Below are 21664 nucleotides of genomic sequence, written 5' to 3'. Positions count from 1 at the left end.
AAAATGTATAAGTGACACATTATTATCAAAATGCAAAATGACATCTCTTTAGTGCATCAGATAGTTTCTTCTCAGTTCTGTGAACTGAGGTTGTGTTAATTTATGTCCTCTTAAATTTAACCCTTTCATGGTCTCAAGAATAGCAAAAGAACTTATTATTTTTCAAATTTACTGGATCACAGAAAATAGTAATAAAAAATACTGAATTTATGGTACAGGTTTGTATAGATAAACTTGAGTTACTTGCAAACAACAGGGCTTGCTTCTGGGGAAATGTAATCTGGAGAGTCTTTGAAACTTTCCCTTACCAGAGAATTCTTTCCCCGCCACCGTAGCCTAAGTTCACTCTGAAGTGAATGAACAAACCCAATTAAAAACCAGGCTTCTTCTCACTGACAGGTCATACATTTTGCCCCAAGTAAATAATACAGACTGTATTTCTAAGGCTTTAGAGAGAACCCTGAGGAATCCAGTGAGCATACTCAGTGCTACCTTGCTAAAAAAAGTCTTTAATCAGGCAAAATACACTTCAGCTAAACTTGTATGAGTTGTCCAGTTTCTTGAGAGTCGGTAGAAGACACTATTCGGGTGTCATATACCCTACTCTAATACTGATGCTTAAAATAGGTCAGGTGAATTGTGCACTGTAAGACCCCCATTTCTTTCCATTGAATATGAAGATAGTCTATGCTCTTGACTCCAGCATAGACATCTTAATATTAGACAAAGTGAATCTCTCTCCTAGCCAAGTCAAGAAGCTGATAAAAAGCAATATATCATGGCCTAGCCAGAGCAGCTCATTCACTAATGGACCAAAACAAAACACAAAACAGGGAGATTTAAAGGATTAAATTGAATCAACACCCCTCCACCACCGTGTCAAGACTAATGTAGTGTTGATTAGGAAATAAATGCAAGACCTCGTTGCGTGCATCCCCCCTCCAGTTACAAGTTGAGACAGGGAACGTGACCATCGGGAGGCTCTCCCCAATGCCCCTCCACAGGAAATCAGTGTGAGAGAAGCTCCGTTTTCCCCAGCTTTGTCCTTAGCACCCTCCTTGTCCTAACTTGTCATTTTTACACACTTAAACAGAAGAAAGAGCTTTTGGCTATACAGGCTAGCACTGTGAGCACGTACAGACTGGCTGGGATCTTCTGGTATTGCAGAAGCTGTGCTCTGACTTCTCTTCCTTTACCCTGAATGATTTTTTTGTTTGTTTGCTGCTGCCAACACCTTCAGGTAGCTGGTGAATATGGAAAACTCAGTTCTCTTGGGTCTTCACAGATAAGGGTGTTATCTGATCATTTTCTCCCTCACTTCCCTAAGTGCACAGCTGACAAGATTCAGCAAGCTGTTTTTCCCTGAGACAGAATATTCCCGAGCTCAGGTTATGGCACAGTAACCCACAATAATATTCTCAGGCTCAGCACGCTATTTGATTTACACGGAGTGTGCACAAATAGGCTGTAGGGCTGTACTCCCAGTTCTGTATGCACAGCAAATCTTTAAGCATTGGAATAAACACCACACACTCAATTTCAATGGCACATCAACGTGATAGAAGATACTAATGGAAAGAACACGGCAAGTACAAAGGGCACAAAAACAAGCAGCTCCAAATCAACAGCTTAAACAAACCACACAGATGTCCTTGAACTGAAGCCTCAGAATGACTTTGTTTGTTTGTTTGTTTCTTTTTTGCTTTTCTTTTTCTCAGGTCTCTCTCTAGCCTAGCTAAGAAAGAAAGACCAAAAATGACAAAGTCTGAGGTAGCTACTGACTGCAATCCAGCCTCCTCAAGTAAGAGGACAGCTTCTAACACCAGAACTCAAATCTTTCCGGAAAACAACTCCTCCTCTCCATGTCTTTGTCTTGTTACTGAAAAAATAAAAATCACATATGGCTGGCATGTAACTGCTTTATAAGAGTGCTAAGTAATGTAGTTTTAAGTCTTAAATATCCAAACACAGCTTATGCAAGCAAAAACAGTCAGTCCTGCCAGTGTAATTCATTTTCTCTTTCTTTTGTTTACTACGATGTATTCTGTTTGCCAAGGTAAAATGACATGATTTAGTAAAATCTATTCAAACAGTAGTGAATAAAAGAAGGCAATCAAAATTAACTTGTATCCTGTATTTCTGCTAGAAGAAATGTAAAAACTGTCATCACAAATGAGTAAAACCAGGTTGTGCTGTCTTGCTAAATTCTCTTTTGTTACTTTCTAAACTTCCTCTTTTCTTCCTTTGACAACCAGTAACAGATTGATGTATTATTATGTCTCTGAAGTATGTGAAAGAGATGGACTTTGTTTGCAAATCTTGTCACCATGTGCTCATAACTCAGGATTTTTAGTTTTGTTTGTTTGGATTTGGGGAGGACGGGGAGAGTGGGTTAGGCATGGTTTGTATTTGAAAAATCTATCAAGTGAGAGCTGAAATATCTAGAGGACCTATCTACTGAAAAGAGAAACCTATTTTTTTTAAGGACAAAAAAAGGATGTCTGGAAAATTTTCAAGTAATAGAAACCTTGTAAAAGCAGTTAGCAGCAAAGAATAGGATGGAACTTTGATTAATGTTATGTGTATATAAAGGATAAATACTCATTCCACATCCCTGTTTTATATTCTTTTTTTTCTTGAAGGAATAACCTAATTATTTTTGAAATATGAGGAACATGGGAAATTCCAGATAATTAGAAAAGGGGAAATAGATTATTATAGTTTCCAAGAAAAGAAAAGAAAAGTGATTCTGCCAATCTCTGTACAATATATATGACATAAATATCTCATTATACAGCATAAATATTAACAACCAAAGCGGATATTCAAAATTTTGGAGAAAATAAATCTTTGGATGTAGAGAAGAAAAAGATGCCTTTATAAGTAACAGGTTACAGCAGACAAACAGACTGCATTTTGGGCTTCTTTTATAGGAGTACAAAAATATAGTATGAGGGCTACAAGGTTCACCTTTATATGAAACACATTTTGCACTGAGGCTACTTCATACAGGCTTACAGAAATAATTCAGATTTGTGTAGAGGTGAGCAGGAAATGCAATTTGCCTGATAGATTTGAAACAATGAATAAGTATATATGGCAATGAACCAAAACTTTAGAGTACCTGCCTGCTGTACTAGTGTTAGTTTTTTAAATATCCTAATTGATACCAAGCAACACAGGATTAAATGGCTAGACTTGCAGACCAATAAGAATTAAGAGAGAAAATAAAATAGGAGTAATTTTGGAAAAAACTGCAAGCAGTTTTATTCTCTCTGGGTTAAGCTGGCACACAGACATTTGCTGACAGAAAGAAACCTGGAAAGCCATAATGCTAAAAGTGGCCTTACAGCAAACTGACCAGGTATCATAGTTTTACCACTGGAAGCCAGAAACTTTTCAACTGATGAAACATTCTGATTTTCTACTTCAACAATTAAAAATTCACTTCCTATATAAAGAGGTATAGGGGCATACATAGCATGCTTTAACATGTCTATGGAAAAAGGAGAATATACTTAGAGTGACATAAATGGTATGCAATTGAGATAAAAGAGCAAAATTAAGGACTAAGAAATAAAAATTGAATAGACTCAGAAAATGCCCAGAACAAAATTTTACAGTGACCTGCATGTGGGTCAGCCACTGGCCCCAGGTGGAGCTCAGTACAGACTTTTGAGGGAGCATCAGGGCTATGAAATCCACTGGATCAGAATACCCTTGCATAAGAAGTGGCCATTTGGGATACTTTAATTTAGACTGAATAAAAAGTAAAATAAATTTCTCAGATAAAGATACTACTTTGTGATGGGTGATAGACAAATGACTTGGAAGGATTTTTTTTTTTTTCCCTCTCCTAAATTTTACGTTTTTGCATTAAGTTTTGCCACCCTTAATCTTTTCTAGACATCTGAATTTCAATTTCTGGAGAGAATAACGAATATATGTGTGTCTTAATCCTAGAATATTTATTCATATACTTCATGTAATTAAGCAGGGGCTTCCTCATCTCAGATAATGTGGCAGCAGAATAACAAATAGAATATAAATTATAGTTCAGCTCTTGGGATTAGTGGATTCAGCTATGCAAATAAAAAATGAATTCACAACATCTGCTAAAGATTTGCATTACAATAATTTTGCATTATCTTACTTAAAGCTGACATTCCCATTCCATCTTGATAAAGCAATGTAAAAATATATTTATTTAAGCAATTGGCAAAAGTGACACATTTAACTCAGAAATATGCTAGCATCAAACAGACAAGCAGCCCTATTACACGAACACTTGCCTCTAACTCTGCAAATGTTTACTTTTACCTCTAGATAGATAGACCTTCTCCATAGCTAACTTCCTCTTCATGCTTGGGCACTCCACAAACAGGCGCACAGAGCAGTAACATGCTTCACTGTACGCAGAATATACGGACTGCAGAACAAATTTAACTTTCTGTATCAACCTGTTAATTTGATTCTGCATAACACAGAGGTGATATAGTACTGGTGTGTAACGAAGCTAGTTTCCCTTCTCCACAGACATAGCCATGTGAAAATAGGGCGTCAAAATTAAAAGTCCTCCTGCAAAACTAAAAGGTCTGAAATAACAGAAAATCAAAAGATACCCTCTTTTTTTTTTAACAGAGACCACAATAAAGGAATGCCTGGGAGTACAAGTCAAAAGGTGACTGAACAGAATGGTAAATTTTTGCCCTTTCCTACCACAGAGAAAAAACGTGCCCGGTGAGTCTAAGCCACATCTCACTACTCAGGCTATAAGGAATTAGAAGATGTCTTATGCCTCCCTTTCTTTAAAATCACACTACAAGGGAAGAGTTTTGGTGATTATCATAGTATTGTGCACTTGGCCTCCAGGAAGCTTCCTGCTGGGCCTCACCAGCAGGCCAACTTTGAGTAGGTCAAGATAGAAAGTCATCCTTCAAGGGGCACAGGACAAGGTCATGAGTGCTGGTCTACAGATCTGCAGGCAGAGGGGTGGGCATAATATTACAAGGGGGTGAAATTATGAGAAGGCTTTGAAATGATATTCAGAGAAGGACATGCTTAGGCCCAGCTCCTGTCCCAGTGTTTGGAAGGCTGGAATCAGATGCCCGAAATAACTGTAAACAGGTGTAAAGCAAAGTGACTTACGACTTTTTCTGAAAAATACACAAAGCCTTTTCAGAAATGTGATGTGATACTGAGTTGAAACACCAAAGGGGGCTTATGCACTTTCCCACTGGGTCTCCTGGAGAGGTTGCTACTTCATTGGCTCATTGTTTGCCAAGAAAGCACTTCCCAGCTCATTTGGAAATATACCGAGATAGACATATACTGCAGAAGCAGAAAGAAAAACCAGAGTAAAATGGAAAATTTGATATTAAAGGGAAATAGGATTGAATTTGATGTTCCACCTAGATGATACTTCATTTCTTCCTTGCTTTTGTTTTTTCTCTTCTATGCAACCTTGACTCAGCCAAAGAGGAATGGAAATACACAAAATCCTTCCCACAATGCTCACTAGTAGCTCAGACAAGGTGTATTGGGATTATGGGGAAGGTTTTTAGGACCTTCTTAAACAGGCAAAATAGCTTCTCTGGAAGATCATCTCTCTCTCTACTCCCTTCTGCGGGATCTTCCCTTGTGGCCTCGGAACCTGGTGAGTTGTATCAGTCTGCGTAACAGGGATTCTCCTGGCTCTGAATTACATAATGGTTAGACAAACTGTACACAACCAACATTTTTCAAGATAGGCTAAGGCTGTTCCCTTGGCGTACTGTATCAATACTTGACCAGATTCTGCTCTCATTTACTGTGGAGTACAGGAGGAGTAATTCTGCTAAAACTGATGATGTTAAATTAATGCCATGTTGGTCTAAGAAAAAAAGCAAAATAAGATCCAGTGATTAAGATACATAAAAGGATTTTACATGCATGCTTGCGTAAGAGTTTGTGTTTGCTCTCAGATGTCACCAGTATGAACTGCCTACTATTATTCAGTCTGACTAGGAAATCTAGCTTTAGGAAGTCTCATTCCAGGTTCTTCTGATGAAGATTAAATGGCTGTAAAGAATATCAAGATGTGGATAAGGAGAAAAAGGGTGTCATGAATATCTGAGTTGAGTGGAAAGAATTTAACAGCTGCAGAACCACAGAAAGAAAGCAGCAGGAGGGTCACAGTCGCTTTTGAGTATGGGGCAGCTGGACTGCATTTATACAAGTCCTATGAACAGAAAAAAAAGCAGTCAAGAGCAACTAATTATATTTTTCTAGGCACTGAAAGCACATAGTTATATTTAATTAATCAATGAATACAAAAGAATTATTTTAAAACTATACAGTAAAATTAATCTATGTGACAGTTTGCACCTTAATTAGATAATTCAAAGTTCCTGCACAGTGCCATTAGCATAAACTAATGTGTTGCATACTTCCTTCTTTAAAATGTTTATTTTAAAGATAGGCTGTTTGTATTAATTTAAGAGGTCTACTATTTTAACAGGCATTTCCTTAAAAGGGTTTCAATGTATAAGGATTAGTGAAGATATTAGTGGTTGATAATATTTTCTTTTAACAGGTTTATTTCTATGGTAGGCATTTAACTGAACTTCTTACTACCATATATAAATCTATGTCCATTATCTTTGTCATTATGTGATGTCAGCAAATTATGAAGTACTCAATAATTACTTTCATTGAAACATCAAGGTTCTGAAATCATTTAATGTTATTAGCTGCTTGTTATAGGCACACAGAACTCAGTCAGCTTGTGAGATATGGGTCAAGAACTTTCAATATTCTTATTTGCACACAAATATAATTTTATCTATTTTTATAATCCAGGCTTTTAGATGGAATCCAGTAGGTATTTTAGTACTCTGTGGGAACATTTCTCCATGTTTAGAAACAGCACAGGCTTTTGAATTCACAGATATGAAATACGCATAGATATTGTAAGGATATCATAGAGTAACAGGGTTATTTAGTGATTTAATAAATGTTTAGTTAACCCTGAGGGATAAGAAATGTCAAATGGTAGTGGAAACTGAATGTCAGTCCAGAGGTACCAAGGGTGGCACTTAACTCTGGAAATAAATAAACATTTTAAAATTTCACAGATCCCTCCTTAAGTTAAAATAAAGAAAACCACTGGAACTGCTGAAACAGTTCAGCCAGAATGATGTTTGTGTGTGCCCAATAGACTTATCATTGTCTAAGAAAACTAACCTAGCTAGGAAAAAAAAAGGGCAGAAGAAAAAAGGGCAGAAAAATACCTCGCATACCCATAGTAGTCGAGGGAGAACAATACCTTGAGATTCTCTTTAAAACAGGCTAAAAGCCAGGACATTCGCTATTGCACAAAACAATAAACTCCCTGTAAGAAGCTCCACTAAGTAAGTTTTATACATTCTATACTAAATGTAATATAAACAATGCTGGAAGATTATTCAGATTGCACACCAAACATTTGGAAGTTAGGAACTGCTAGACTTAAAACTGACCATGGCACCTTTATTTCCTTGTTTCTGTCTATTTTACTACCTAATGACATCCTCCCGCTCAAGGGACCCCTTTTCGCGTCGATCCTGCAGAAATCTATGTGACAGATGAATAATTCAACTGACTTCAGTGGAATGACACAAGAGTTTACACCCATTTATAATTGCTTTAGCAAATCAGGGTTGCATTATGAAACTCAGAAGATGCCCAGCAAACAATGCTGATATTTATTTTTGCCTTCTAAATATAGAATGAAGCTAGATATCTGATCTACCACTGAAAACTCCAGTCAAAAAAGAAACTTTATTTTCTCTCATACTCATTTGTGCACTGTCGGTAAGCCCCAGAAACACCAGCAACTTTATCATTCTCACAGTCCAACTCTGTGACATGTAACACAAGGACTGATATTTTGCATGTACAATACTACTTATTCTGTGGGCTAGGGAACTGATGATACCATGGTATAACTTCAAAAGCTGCTTCTGTTTCAACTCTAAAAAATTGTTCTCTGTTTTTTGTTGGAGCCTGTTACAAACCACTGATTCTGTTCCTTGCCATAGATGGGAGCTAGACTGAGGCTGTGAAATACCTGCAAAAATGGATAAATGTAAAATAAGTCAGTTGAATCATCCTAAAAATGATCATTTTTCTTTATACACTATAAATTAAGTCCAGGCTAATTAGTTGAGCCACCATAGGCATCTAAAGTTATCTAGTATATTTCTTGTCTTTTGCGTATTAAAGAGGACCTAAGGGGAAAAATGGAGAAAATAAGCCAAACAGCTACAAAGAAATACCTAATGGAGGTAAAACAGAATATTCTATCTACATTTAGTCTATTTGTAACATACAGAGCTATTTAGTTCGTTCATATATGAATAGGCCAGATACCATCACTATACTATCACATTGTACAAATACATGTCAAATGGCCTATAGCCTCTAAGACAGTCCCAAATACCTGCTTACATCTAGGCAACTCCCCAGGTGATGTACACCGATTCTAATATATGTGGCTTGCCAGGGAGAATGTCAGTGCACTCTGACAGTGCACTCTGAGTTCTGGTCATCCCTTAAAGCATAATAATCCCCTACATCAGCAAGTTTTTGCAAAGGATTAGTAATTTAGAATAACTCTGAGCCTGCTGTAAATTATTCCAAACTGGGCCCCACTGTCAGAAAGGTTGGCAAAGGTAAAAAAAAAAAAAAAGCTGGGGGAAGACAAAGGAAGTGGGGACATTTGGAGTGATGGCGTTTGTCTTCCCAAGTAACCATTACACATGATGGAGCCCTGCTTTCCTGGAAATGGCTAAACACCTGCCTGATGATGGGAAGTAGGGAATGAATCCCTTATTTTTCTTTGCTTGCACGTGCAGCTTTTGTTTTCCCTATTAAACCGTCTTTATCTCAACCCATGAGTTTTTTGCCCGTCCGATTCTCTCCCGCACCCCGCTGGGGAGGAGTGAGTGAGTGGTTGTGTGGGGCTGAGCTGCCCACTGGGGTTACACACAACACTTCTTTATAGAATGTGATGATTACCAAAATTGCCAAAGACATAGTCATTTTAAAAATCACGGGTTTAAACTTTGTGGATGACCTTGATTCTTCACAGGAAATTAGTCATTAATTAGTCATCATAAATTTGGGTTTAAGGTGCCCTCAAAACTGATGACTTCAAAATACTTCATTTACTCACCTTTTCTTGCATTCTAAAAGAAAGACAAACAAAAATGATTACCCTCAATCAGAAATATCACTTCCAGCTCTAGGTCTGAAGCAACAAACTACACAATGGTGAGATTGCCATTTGGTGTAAATTGATATCATTACATCTACTTTAATGGAATATTGCTTTTTAACACCAGTCAGATTATGTCTTGCTGTCCTTGCAAGGATTTAAAGCATCATGGCACATATCAATGCACTGCTCTATGAGAAGATTGATGATATTATTGTATAGCAGACAATAAAGTTAAAAGGGCCAGCGTGATGACCTATCACTTTGCAATCTACTTGGTACATCATTCTCACCAATGCCCTGCCTAACTTGCTCATGAGACTCTGAAATGTTCTGCTGCACTTTTTTAATTCACAAATGATATATTATAAAATATTATAACTTCTCTGCCCTGAAGGGGTAAAAAAGAAAGAGGAAAGACAGAGATAAAAAAAAAATGAACACCAAAAAGCTTCTGGACAAAGGGAGTTCAGATATGCCATGATGAGTCGCACACAAGATCCGCAAACATAAACAACACATCTGTGCAATACAGCATCAGCTAATAGTACAAATTTGATCAAAAGCTTACAATAGTTAATAATGGCTTTATGCCAGTTGCAGAAGAACAGACAGTATTTGACAAAGCAATGATATTAGCATGAACATAAACTTTCCTGCCTGAGAAAAAAGGTATTTCTTCAGAATGACCTCCAAGCAAAGTTAATTGTCTGGATGAGTTAGTAACAATTAGGTGCTCTGAAGCCATTTTTGACCTAAAGTCCACTATTAGAGCATTTCAGTATCAACGACCGCTGCCCTGAGTAGAACTGCAGATTTCAGGATCTGCAGTTAAGTGTAACTTCTAAGAAGAATTTCATCTAAGAAGAACTTCATACTGAAATCAGAGGAAAACCTGTAATTAAAGTAGGCTTCAAACATACTTTTTTCACCCTCACTGCTATGATTATCATAAGAATCCATTATCATTGTGTTCCATATCTTCTTTCCTAATATTACCTATTAAAATGGATATTTTGCCATCTTATAAGTTACTTTAAAACAAAAAAATCATCAGAATGTTAACTCTTTTTAACATTCTATTTTCAAAACATTAAAATCTTAGAGATTCTTTATTTTTAATTGACTCTATACAGCTTACATGTTGTAATTTAGATATTTTAACATATTCTGCCCATAGAGGACAATAAAGTTAGCCAATGAAAAAGAGGGAGAAGAAGGAGAAGAAGAGGGGAAGAAGGGGAAGGGGAAGGGGAAGAGGAAGAGGAAGAAGGAAAAGAAGGTGGTCTAATACTGTACCTCCAAACCTGCACATGACATTGTCTTAGCAGTTAACACAAACAACTACTTATAATCTAAGCTGCGTGTCTGCATATGCATAGGTACAACTAAAGACTAGATTGATAGAATTTAAGCCATTTTTAAAGAGAATTGGAAATGGTAAATCATAACATTCTAGTGACTTATCTTTTCTTGCAGCACTGTTAAGAGATGTCTACATACAGCCTCCATGTTCTCCTTCACAGTATGAAATTTTCTCTGCTGTTCCTTGAGCAGCAACAGAAGGCAGGATGGGAGCTCCATGATGGAAACACAAGACTGAGTTGGAAGAGTTAAACCCAGAAAAGACAGTCTAGAAACCTGAGAGACAGTAATGAAATCCCAAGAAACACTCAAAAAGTGCAGAAATAAAGACAAGGAATAGGACACTAGCAATTATTTGGGCTTTCTGAACAATGTGTTTTTTCTCATAGAAATCCTGCAATTCTCATCAGCTAAGTGAAAGGCTCAATTTGCTTATCAGTTCACATAATCCACAGAGGTTATCCTGAGGTCCAACAGCCCTGAAGGTTTGCCACAAATGGCAGGGAAGGCTAACACAGATGTCTTATTTCAGGACCTGTGCAACCGGACCTTGAAGTCTCCATTGCTAAGTAGTGTCCCAGACACAAGAAATATGTGTGACATGTGAACCTCAATCTCTAAGTTCATAAATTCTTCCTTGACCAAGGAAACTAAGATGCAGGTAGAGCAAAGCATTGGGTATGGTTGAACCACATTAAAGAAGAAAGAGAGAGGAGAAATAAATTTTAATTTCTAATCCAATTTACAAAACACTAACGGTAGAGGAGTGTTTGCAGAGGAGGATGGTACCAAAATAAAATTGTTCAGAATGAGTGAAATAGAGCATTACTGCCTCATTTTTACCTGAACATGCCTGAACAGCTGTATTCTTGTACTTCACTGAGCAAGAAATATAAGCTCACCTCATTACTCTAGATGGGGCCTTGATCACTATCATTATTTTTAAAAATTTATATTCCAAATGGCTTTTACATGTCTTCCTTGAGCACCAAGTGAGGTGAATGGCATGAAAGTCAGCCAGGATCCATTTTATTAATTGATACAAAGAGATTAGGTTCTAGATATTAAGCTTGTACAACCAGGCTCTGTCTGTGCCTCAGAAAGTTTCTGAGCCCTATTGTTCTACACTGGTAATAGAGCACACACTGATACTTACTTTTCTGCCATTGCACCGAATACCAAAAGCATAACAAATTACTATGTTCCTACTGAAGAGCTTTTTTTGTATCTTGGGTGGAATTACCCTCATTTTAAATAAGATACCAAAATGCTAAATGCTGGAAAGAAACAGCCATCTGCAGACAGTCCCTAATTCCATGGTTATTTTACTGTTTTCTTTCTTCCAAGAAAAGGATATTTGAGGATACTTTACCTATGCGTACAATTTGGGCTGCAAATTGGAAACTTTGAACTTTTCACAATATTGTTTGTGCCACTGCCTTGACTTAAAAGCAAAGCTAGAATTTCAAAATGTAGCCCACTGAGAACGATCGTGAAGATATTAATGCAAACTATATGGGTAAACTTTTCCAGGAGTCTAAAATGCATGTTACTCAAGGCTTTCTATTTTAAAGATAAGGTAAAAACTGATTTATCTCTCTACTCAAAGAGCTTTAGAAATTGAGCCAACACTGCAGGCAAATTCAGCAGAAATGCTGCAGCTGGAGTTGGTAAATCCACTGAAATCACATATATCATTTCGTAATTATATTGGTGCTGCCTGTTTTTACAGCATTTAATAGCATCTGACCTTATTAATTCCCATTTTTATTATATATTCATTGACAGTAACTGTCACAGCTTCCACTTAAGAACCAGAATTTCCACAAGATTTCTACTCTGATCAACGAACTTTGGTGATTGAGGGGTTCACCTAGCAGCTGTCAACTTTTACTTTGATAATACAGAAGCAGAACCAGTAAATCCAAAAAGGACAGCCCAGGAAGAAGTGCTCTTGCAAAATATGACCTTTCCTTAGCTGCTATCTTTCTTTAGCCATCGTAAGAGTTCAAATGTGACTCATAAATATATGCTAGAGACCAGTGATATTAATCCCCAATTAGATATTGATAGAAATTTATTCAAATTCATCCAATTAAGAAAGCAATGGTACTGTCTGTATTACTGATAGAATCTCCAGGTTTTCCAATATTCTATCCCTCCACCACAAAGATCCCTAATTCAAACATTCTGTCTTTTTATTAGCCAGCAAAAAAAAAGGTTTTTAATTTTTTCATTAATTAATTTTTTTTTAACTCTGACCACATTACCTAGATGATAAGGAAGACCCTAAAAGTAAATGCATGAAAATTGCAGGGAGGGTGGAGGAGGATAGCAATTCACTATCTTTTGGGAATTCAAGTTGGGATCTGGGCCACGATTTCTCTTTGATTTTGCACAACGCTTTCAGACCTACCATTAATATCCTTTACTTCTCAAGCCAGGTAAGCCCGGGAGAGCTGTATAGTACATTCAGCTCTAGAAAAATGAGATTTCCTTGCACCACTGCTATAAAACACTTTGCAGCTGAGCTAAGCCAAGCTGTGAACCACACAGCTGCATTCACTGAAACTCAGCCCATCAGAAGGACTCCAAGACACAAACTGAAGGTGAAAACCTTACAGTTATGGGTAAACCTCTCACCGGCACCATCTGGGGATATGTTTTGCTACCTCTGAGTCTTGTCATTCTTGGATTGATAGTTGATAGGGTCACACTTATCAACTATATCAGGATAGTAGGACGTCTTGTGTTTTACATTTGTAGGCCTATTTGGAGCCACACCGTCAAATTGCTAGTTTAGCATGACTCAAATGGGGAGGAAACCCTCCGCTTCAAGAGAGAAAACCTGTGTGAAAATCAAAAGTCCTTACTAGTATTTAGTATTTACAAACAAGGACACAGCAGAGCATGACAGAATAAAGCAAAAATTACTTATATTTCCATTTCTTACAAAACATTCAAGAAAAAATTAAGGTGTAGGCAAATTTCATTATTCTCAGGTGCATCCACCATTGAGTTAAGAGACGGAAACCGTCTGATTTTTCTTCTCCCTCTGTGTTTTTCTGTTGTTAGCTGTCAAGGTCTTTCTCCCCAGAGTAATGGGGAGTAATTCCTTTGCCCCTTGCGGCAAGCCATGGGGAGGCTAAGTTTTGTCAGCCCAGTAAGAGCACTTGGTAAGAGCATTCACTCATTTACAGCTTCCTACAGTGAATAAAGAAAATTCCTTCATCTTTCCCTGTGTTTTGTTTCCTGATTTTTCTGCCCTCCCCCCTTCCCTTAATCAGTATAGTATTAAAGAAATACACTTATTCCCTACTAAAAAAAAAAAAAAACCAACATCATCCTCACTCACTGCAATAGAGCTGTATTTTATTTTATCCTTGGGTTCTGAGTATGATGGCTCCTTCCAGATGTGAAAATACCACAGAAAGTGGAGGCCTTATCAGTTGGTATATATTTCCGTACTTGAAGGTAATCAGCAAGCCTTCATTGTCTTTCAGATCCTACTCCTGCTCATGATCCTTCCTTAATTATGAGGTTTTAACTAAGCCTCTAACTACCCACCTCTATCTAGAGCAATAGTTTTTCTGTTTGTTTTTTTTTTCTCTTCTTTTTGGTTCAAGGATAGCTCAGAATGGAGTCTGTTCACATACACACCAGTATCATTGTGGCCTGTTGTGATCACTACTTGTCATAACTGACATTTTACCTGTTTGGTATGGTATGGTATTTGTATTGGTTTGGGATTGAGGGACCCTAAGTAAAATTTAAGTTGATGTCATTTTTTCTCTCTTTTGCAACTGGAAGAATAATAACCAGTACCTCAGAGAGAGAGGTTTAGACTCTTCTGCAGCATCCTGACTGTTTTGCAAGAAGCAACTCTTGGAGAGCCATGGCACTCAGTAGCTCAGTGCCTGTGCTCAAAGTCTGCCTGAAAGCATACCAGTGGAACCATTGCTGCCCACCTAGGGGCTAGAAATCACAGACCATTCTGAACCATGCAAAAGCAGTAGACAAGCCATGATGAAGGAAAAATAATTGCAGAAATAGAGAAGATACTATTTTCCCAAGTATTAGAACAGTAGAAATACCAGTTTGACACCAAAGGAAATAAAAAATTGAAAGATGAGAAAGTCTATCAACTTCAGGTCTATAAGCATATATGGAAATCTGACAAAATCATTTCTCATTGCAATCAACAAATAGCAGGACAAGACCAGAGTTAGGCTGAACAGCCAACAAAGCAAGTCCAGTTTACAAGAACATCACCAAAACTAATTATCCAGTTTCCAAAACCATCCCATCCAGTCACTGAGGAAATATAGAGATGTAGTACAAGTTACAGGTTTTTTTAGAAGACTTTTTGAAAAGGTAGCTCATAATCTCTGAATTCAGTAATTCTTTACTCTCTCTTACCTGTAGTCTATTGGCTAAAAAAATACAGCATTAAGAATTGACAGTACTTTTGAACTGCAATCTAATACTATCATTTCTGCTTAAAAATTTTGTACTTTTCAGCCAATAACAGAACAAATAGCCACACGCTTGCACTCTTTGAAACGAAAAGAATTATCCAAATACACTGAATGTGAATACAAAGGTTAACTGGTCATGGTGAGTCAAGTGAAGAATTCGCATGTTCTGCTGTTCAAAGTGAGATAAGCTTTGGCCTGTATGACAGGAATGGCTACCGTAAAACGCCTTACAATGCTGATGGTTTCTTGCAGTACCAAGAAGAGCTCTGCAAGAAGAGCTCTGTGTTCCTATTTGTACACAAAGTGTCAAGAGATGTATGCAGAGTGATTATTACTAACTTCTGAGTAGGTTCAACAGATATTCACAGGGAATATTATAAAACGCACTTCATTTTCAGTGACACCATGCTAGCCCCACCACTGTTTAATTCATTTTATATATAATAATACAATTATTAGGACCTGGTGCAAATAGGTAAAAAGACAAGGGCTTAGCTGCAAAGAGCCTATAAAGATAATTTATTGTGGAGGAAAAGGGATAAAGATGGACAGTAACAAAACTAGAACACTTTAAAATAATAGCATAAATGTTGTTGGCACCATATTGTTGGGGTTTGTTGCTATTCTTGTTTTACTACCGTAACTGCAAATAAATATTTATTGTGAGACACTAGATGTCCTCTAGACTTTTAGGTAAAAAATTGTCTTTGAGACGTACTTGAAGGAGTGGAGGAAAAAGATTGAAATTATATTTGAATCTTCAAACATTCTTTTAGTGATATTTTTAAATAAAATTTCTCCAAAAAAGACAACATGCCAGACTCATGCCTATACTGTTAGAGTGAACACACATGGGACCATTCTCTGGCACTGAAGCCAACTGAATAAAATGACCTTTGTACATATGGTTACTCTCTTTTATCCGCCAAAAGAGAGCAGTTAGTTACCTCCACACTGCCCACTAGGAATGGTCCCAGGCCTGTGCTAATCCCCAACTTCTATCTGGGAATTGCAGTGAGAAAAGCTAGGTGGCAAGGACCAAATCCCTGCCAGGAACCATTGTAAGGATTTAACAGTAGAAAAGACTGTGGCTTTATGCCCATGTAATAGTCCCTTGAAGTATTCAATTCAGTAATATAGAAACGGCTATACAGAGATTGCCCCTACCACTTCTGAATATGAAAGCAGCCTGCTTTTCCAAATGTCCCATTACCTGCATCTTCTCCTCAACAAGCCTGTGCTTCTGGATTCACGCTGCAGGATGAATATTGTGGTAGGACAGAGATGGCTTACTTTTGAAACACATGGGATTATGAACTCCTATACTCCTGCACTTTTTGAATATTTACAGAATTGCCAGAGAGAATATGATCCTGTCCAAGCAGTAATTTAACATCCACAACTTTTTCCAAGAAGGCAACTGAAAGTTTTTATGTGTGTAAGCAGCTGATATTCCCATGCTATTTTTCAGAAGTAAAATAATACATAGGTCAGATCATGACTGCTTGATGTATCGGTCAAGGAGTAGAACATGCAGAGAGCATAACATGTGTTGAGTGCATGAGGCTGCTAACCGAACATCTCTTGGACAAGAGGTGCTCTTTGCTGAAGCATTTGAGAATGTAAGTGAGCCAAAACCCAAAACTGAATTGGGGAGGGAGGAAAAGAGTTGGCCTTCAGCCAGAAGCAGTGACATGTATCTTTTTGTGTTTTCACATTAATTCAAAATTTCACTCATTTCTAACAACAATAATAAAAATGGAGTTGTGGTATGAGCATTAATAACTCATCACTATGCAGAAACAAATCCTGGCATGTGAAATACAAATACTGAACCCATGACACCTACACTGATAAACCTGAAAAATTAGACTATTTCTCCTTCTGCTTTTTAATTACCTGGAGACAACATGCAATATTTTGTATTTTACAAATCATATGAATAGCATAAATTATAAAAAACATAACTATTTTATGAAGTTATATTTTTAAAATTGAATACATTTTGCTGATGATCTTTATAAATATATTTCCACAAAGTTCATGATTCCTTCAATTAAAAAATAACAAGCCTACACCCCTTGCTGGCAGACATGATTTTTCTCTGAAGAAAGTCTGAAAGGCTCATCAGCAAAACAACTCTGCAAGCACTACCAGAACATGACAGAAGGCTTTGTACTGTAGGTAAGAAAAAGTTTTTGTGAAACTTAAAATTACCTTGACAAGAAGTCTGTGAAAGAGAGGCGTATTGGATATCCGTGTCGTATGATTTTGACCATGTCTAGGACACCAATGTACTGCAGTTGAGCAGACACATAAAAATTGTCAAAAGTATCTGGCAACTTGGCGTTATTAGGCTTTATACAATGAACAGAATGTGGCGTGCAGTTCTGCAGCTTCCCAATAATATCTGTGAGTGATTTCTGTGGGAAAAAAATCAGTTATCAATCATTATTGTGCAGCAAAAGCAATTGCTCAACAAGTATGCTCTTCCTAAGTTTTTAACATCATTTTCTCAAAAGGCTTGACCTGGCCATGCAAGTGGCTTGCTAAAGCATATGATTTTTCTTTCTTCCATTGCAATCTGTAGAGACTAATCCTGCCTTTAAAATGTTTCTAGGTTTTTTTTGTAAATTTCTGTCCAGAAGATGTTCACTAACCCTGAGCTGTATTGCCACAGTGGTTGGGCCCCCTCGTTCCAGTCTCTGAAGAAATGAGGATGTTCCTTTCTTTTTCAACAGCTGTGGGGGAGAAAAGCACACACACGATACCTTTATCTCAAGATGGGCAGTAAACCTTCATTTTCATTGTTACAGAATTTACTAACAAAGGCAAACATTTACATAAATAGTATGTCATAGACAATGATTTGAGTTTAAGAAAGAATTGGGAAAGTGGATAAATATCCTCAAGTATCTGCAGAGCCATGACTAGCAAAAGAAGTTTTGATTTCAAAAGCAGCTGTCTATCATTGGAAAGATAAAATACCTTTTCCAAATAATTGGGCAAAGCAGTATGATCTGGAACTGTATTGCAGAATCAGAACTTGCACAGTTAGTATCCCATACAGTCTGCCTATAAGTAGCATAATTCTGGAACTCTCTGAAAAGTCTCTTCTGTCTTTGGCCAGTGCTTAAGTGAGTAAATGTAAGCACAGATCATTAAAAAAATCTTGAAGGCAAAACAATTATATTAATATTAAAAAAAACCCTTCTCTTTTCTTCCTGCACAAGTGAATGCAGTTAACCTTTTTTTCTTTTCATTTTTAACCCATTTTCACCCATTATAGACAAAAATTATCAATAACTTCATATCTCATTAGAACAAATTTTATCCTACACATCAGAGTTGGGAGTGGAGAACAAATTTTTTTTTTGCTGTTCTACTTCCTATCTTTGAGACTAAAATAGCAATAATCATCTGAAAAGTGGTCCCAGAAATTAGGTTTTTTTGTTAACCTTTCTACAAGAAGGCTGGCAAAATTATTGCATTCCAGGATTTGGCCAAGCTCTTGGATTCAAACCTCTGTATCAATGACAGCCTTTTCATCTCTGACTTTTTTTCATTGCCTTTCTCCAGTCCAGTTACCCCAGAAAACTCCCTTTCTATGAAGTCACCAAGTTCTGGCCTACTCCTGTCTTCTTCCAGTTGCATCAAAAAAGTGTACATTTCCTCAGCTTGGCCCACTCAAGCCAAACTCCATTCAAAATATTGCAGTGCAAGCAATTCTCTACTCACTATGCTAAGCTTTGGAACTCTTTTTTATTTCAAATCTCACTTACTAGGATGCAATAAGATTTTAAAGGCATATTCATCCCAACTTCAAAACAGAAAAGTAAGAGATCTGCTTGCTCCAGGTCTTCTCAGAAAAAGAACCACTAGCATGCCAATGACACTTCTCAATTAAAGTTTACAAAATAATTGAGGAATATAACTAAAATAGAGTTTTCTCCACTTGACAGATAATGCACTCACCCCTTCCTCCCAACAGATTAAGTCACTAGTTCAAGACCATTTCGTGAGTTAGAGGAAGAGCCAGGAACAATGCTTTGGATTCTAAAGTTCCTGCCTGCTGTCCTGTGTTGCATACTTCTTCCCATAGCAAAGAAGTGTTTGGTTCAGAATGAGGGAGAGAAAAGAAAGGAAACAAGGCAAAGACAAAAAACAAATTCAATTCAAACTCTCCAAACTTGGACGTCTTCAGCTATGGGCTAAGGAAAAAGACTGCATCACTGAAGCTGTACTTCTCTATTACCCCCTAATATACAGCTTTACACTGGAAAATCTTGTACCTCTAATCTACAGAAAAAAATACATATATGTAACTCTGTAATCTGTGTTAAGAAGCTAAAACCTCCTCCTAAAAAATCTCTCTTTACCAGCAGAATATTTTAAAATATTTTAACCAGAAGACATACCAAAAGCTTTGCAACAGATGAGTTCTTCAACTAACAGACAATGAAGCAAAGTGTTCATAAACAGAAACAACATAAAGTCAATGGAAAGAAAAGCCTTCTGTTAGTGATGTGCATTCATGTGACTAGACTTTTGCTGTATGAACTCTGAAACCCACTGATTCTTCCAAAGGAAGCGAGGGGAAGGCAACCGGGCCAAAGTATGCATTAGGAAAAGATTACAGAAAAACAAGGGAGCAAGAGCTGATGTGAGCAAAAGAGAGTTGTGAGAGTAACAATGAAGATATGATCTATTTTATTTGAAAACGGGACACAGTCTTCATAAGTCACAGAGACTTGAGCTGGCATCCCCAAATTCCTGTGACTCCTTATGTGCTCAAAAATTTTGGCCAGCTATTAGATCTGTTCATGTCTATCTTAGGATGGATACACTGTTCTCTTGGACCCTACTACAAGTGGAGTGGTGAGTTGAAAGAGGTAGACCATCCTTACCTCTGACAGCATGCTCAAAATAAGGGAAGAGTCATTTATGGAAAGGTAAACAGGCAGATACACGGCCATACACAGAGAAATCTATAATTATATAACCTAGCAAGTAACTAGGACTGCAGATGACAAGCTGAAAGGGGAGGGGAATTGCAACAAACTCCTAACTGACCTCTGAAAGTGTCTACTTCTCCTCCCTGGATATGGTGGAGTCTAGGGGACTACCCATACCCAGCAACATGAATGCCTTCCATTTTGTGTTTCTCACTGCCTACAGTATGATTTATGTTACAGCTCAAATTTCAAATATAAAAGGAATGCCAATTTCTGGTTGATAATTCTTGCCTTAATGTCCCTCTTTCTCCTCTCTCCCCCTGCTTTATTTTTTTTTTTCTCTTTACTGCCTTTACCCTCAGGATAAACTCCCAATAAAAATGCACCGGTTATGATTTTCCAACATATAGTCATTTTAATTCTAAGCTCATAAGAAGATGCCCCTTACATTGCATTTCCAATTACAATAACAACAAAAACCCCAACAAAACCAACATTATTCAAGCCCATCATGGTGGATTTTCAAGGATATACTGGAAAAGGGAAGAAATTATTTGGGACAGCACAGTTATAGATGTGGGCTTGATCCACAAAAGAATTTAAGCACTTACCTACTTCCAGCTCCTGCATCAGGTGCCTATTCCAAAATAACACGTGTCTCTTTTTTGCCACCGAAACAACTTAGATACCTAAAATTCTGCAGAGCAGCACAGTACCTTGCTTAAATTAGGCCAACTTAGTATCTACAAACTAAGTGGTGTTCTGTCTCACCTGTGCAGCTCTTCTCAAAGCCTACCTTTGAGAAGCCAAGCCATCCTTGTCTCTGTGGGCAGATGAAGGATGAAGTTCTTCCCACCTTCCATCTAATACCTAAAAGTTTAGAGCATTCTCACTGAATCTGGAATTTCTGACTTAATTTATCACGCTTCCCAGAGGAATTTGAATATGTCTTCTATCTCTGAAGAGAGTAACTCCAGTTTAAAAGCTATTCTGGACTGGTCAAAAACCTCATAGTTTCAGAGATCCCAGCTGTGTGGTGTTTTCCCCTGGCTTGATTAGGCTTCTAACTTAGACGTGCTTTTCATACTTCCTTCCATGTATGGGACTAGGATCTTTTTCACAGCCTTAGGAAGCTTCCTCTAGGAAGCTGTTACTATAGTGGAAAGGCACCTAAAGGCACCTTGTGATGCCTCAGCTGTTTGCTAAATATAGCCTTAAACCAACACCATTTACTTCAACTTAAGTTTTTCCACTGAGATTACTGACAAGAACAGTAGACAGGAATTATGCTACTATCAGCAGGGGGGCTATAAGGAAACTCCCATTGCTATTCTATGGATGTACTTGCATAAAGCCTTCCACAATGACACATGAGAGCAGGCTCCTTAATCCCACAACAGAATCAATTTTATGCAGCTGTAAGTCAAAAATAGAGTCATAAGATTCAAGAAGCCTGGTGAGGCAGCTGACGTATTGTGAGAACTGCTTGCTTCTTTTCTAGAAGAAGGAGGAATTCCAAAGCTCTGTCAAGAACGGACTCAGCAAATCATGTTATTTCTCGTCAAAAGAAAGATGTTCCATGTGACATGAACAATTAATTTTCTGATAGCCTCCCAAGTTTCCCCCCC

The 21664-nt window shown here is 37.5% G+C and overlaps 1 protein-coding gene across 1 annotated transcript in view; it reads right to left on the bottom strand.

Annotated features, from left to right (window-relative positions):
• Positions 1-21664, bottom strand: part of MYO16 (myosin XVI) — a gene marked incomplete at its 5' end in the record, with an annotated part of 141922 nt that overhangs the window by 24829 nt on the left and 95429 nt on the right. Inside the window, 2 exons of the mRNA XM_009585881.1 lie at positions 17299-17504; positions 17742-17822. Of these exons, the coding sequence (XP_009584176.1) occupies positions 17299-17504; positions 17742-17822 (287 nt within the window). The remainder of the gene's footprint in view (positions 1-17298; positions 17505-17741; positions 17823-21664) is intronic.

This window comes from Fulmarus glacialis, unplaced genomic scaffold (assembly GCF_000690835.1).
Source record: "Fulmarus glacialis isolate BGI_N327 unplaced genomic scaffold, ASM69083v1 scaffold5389, whole genome shotgun sequence".
Classification (NCBI taxonomy): domain Eukaryota; kingdom Metazoa; phylum Chordata; class Aves; order Procellariiformes; family Procellariidae; genus Fulmarus; species Fulmarus glacialis.
The sequence above is the reverse complement of the archived record's forward strand: the minus strand, read 5'-3'. Positions and strand labels throughout refer to the sequence as shown.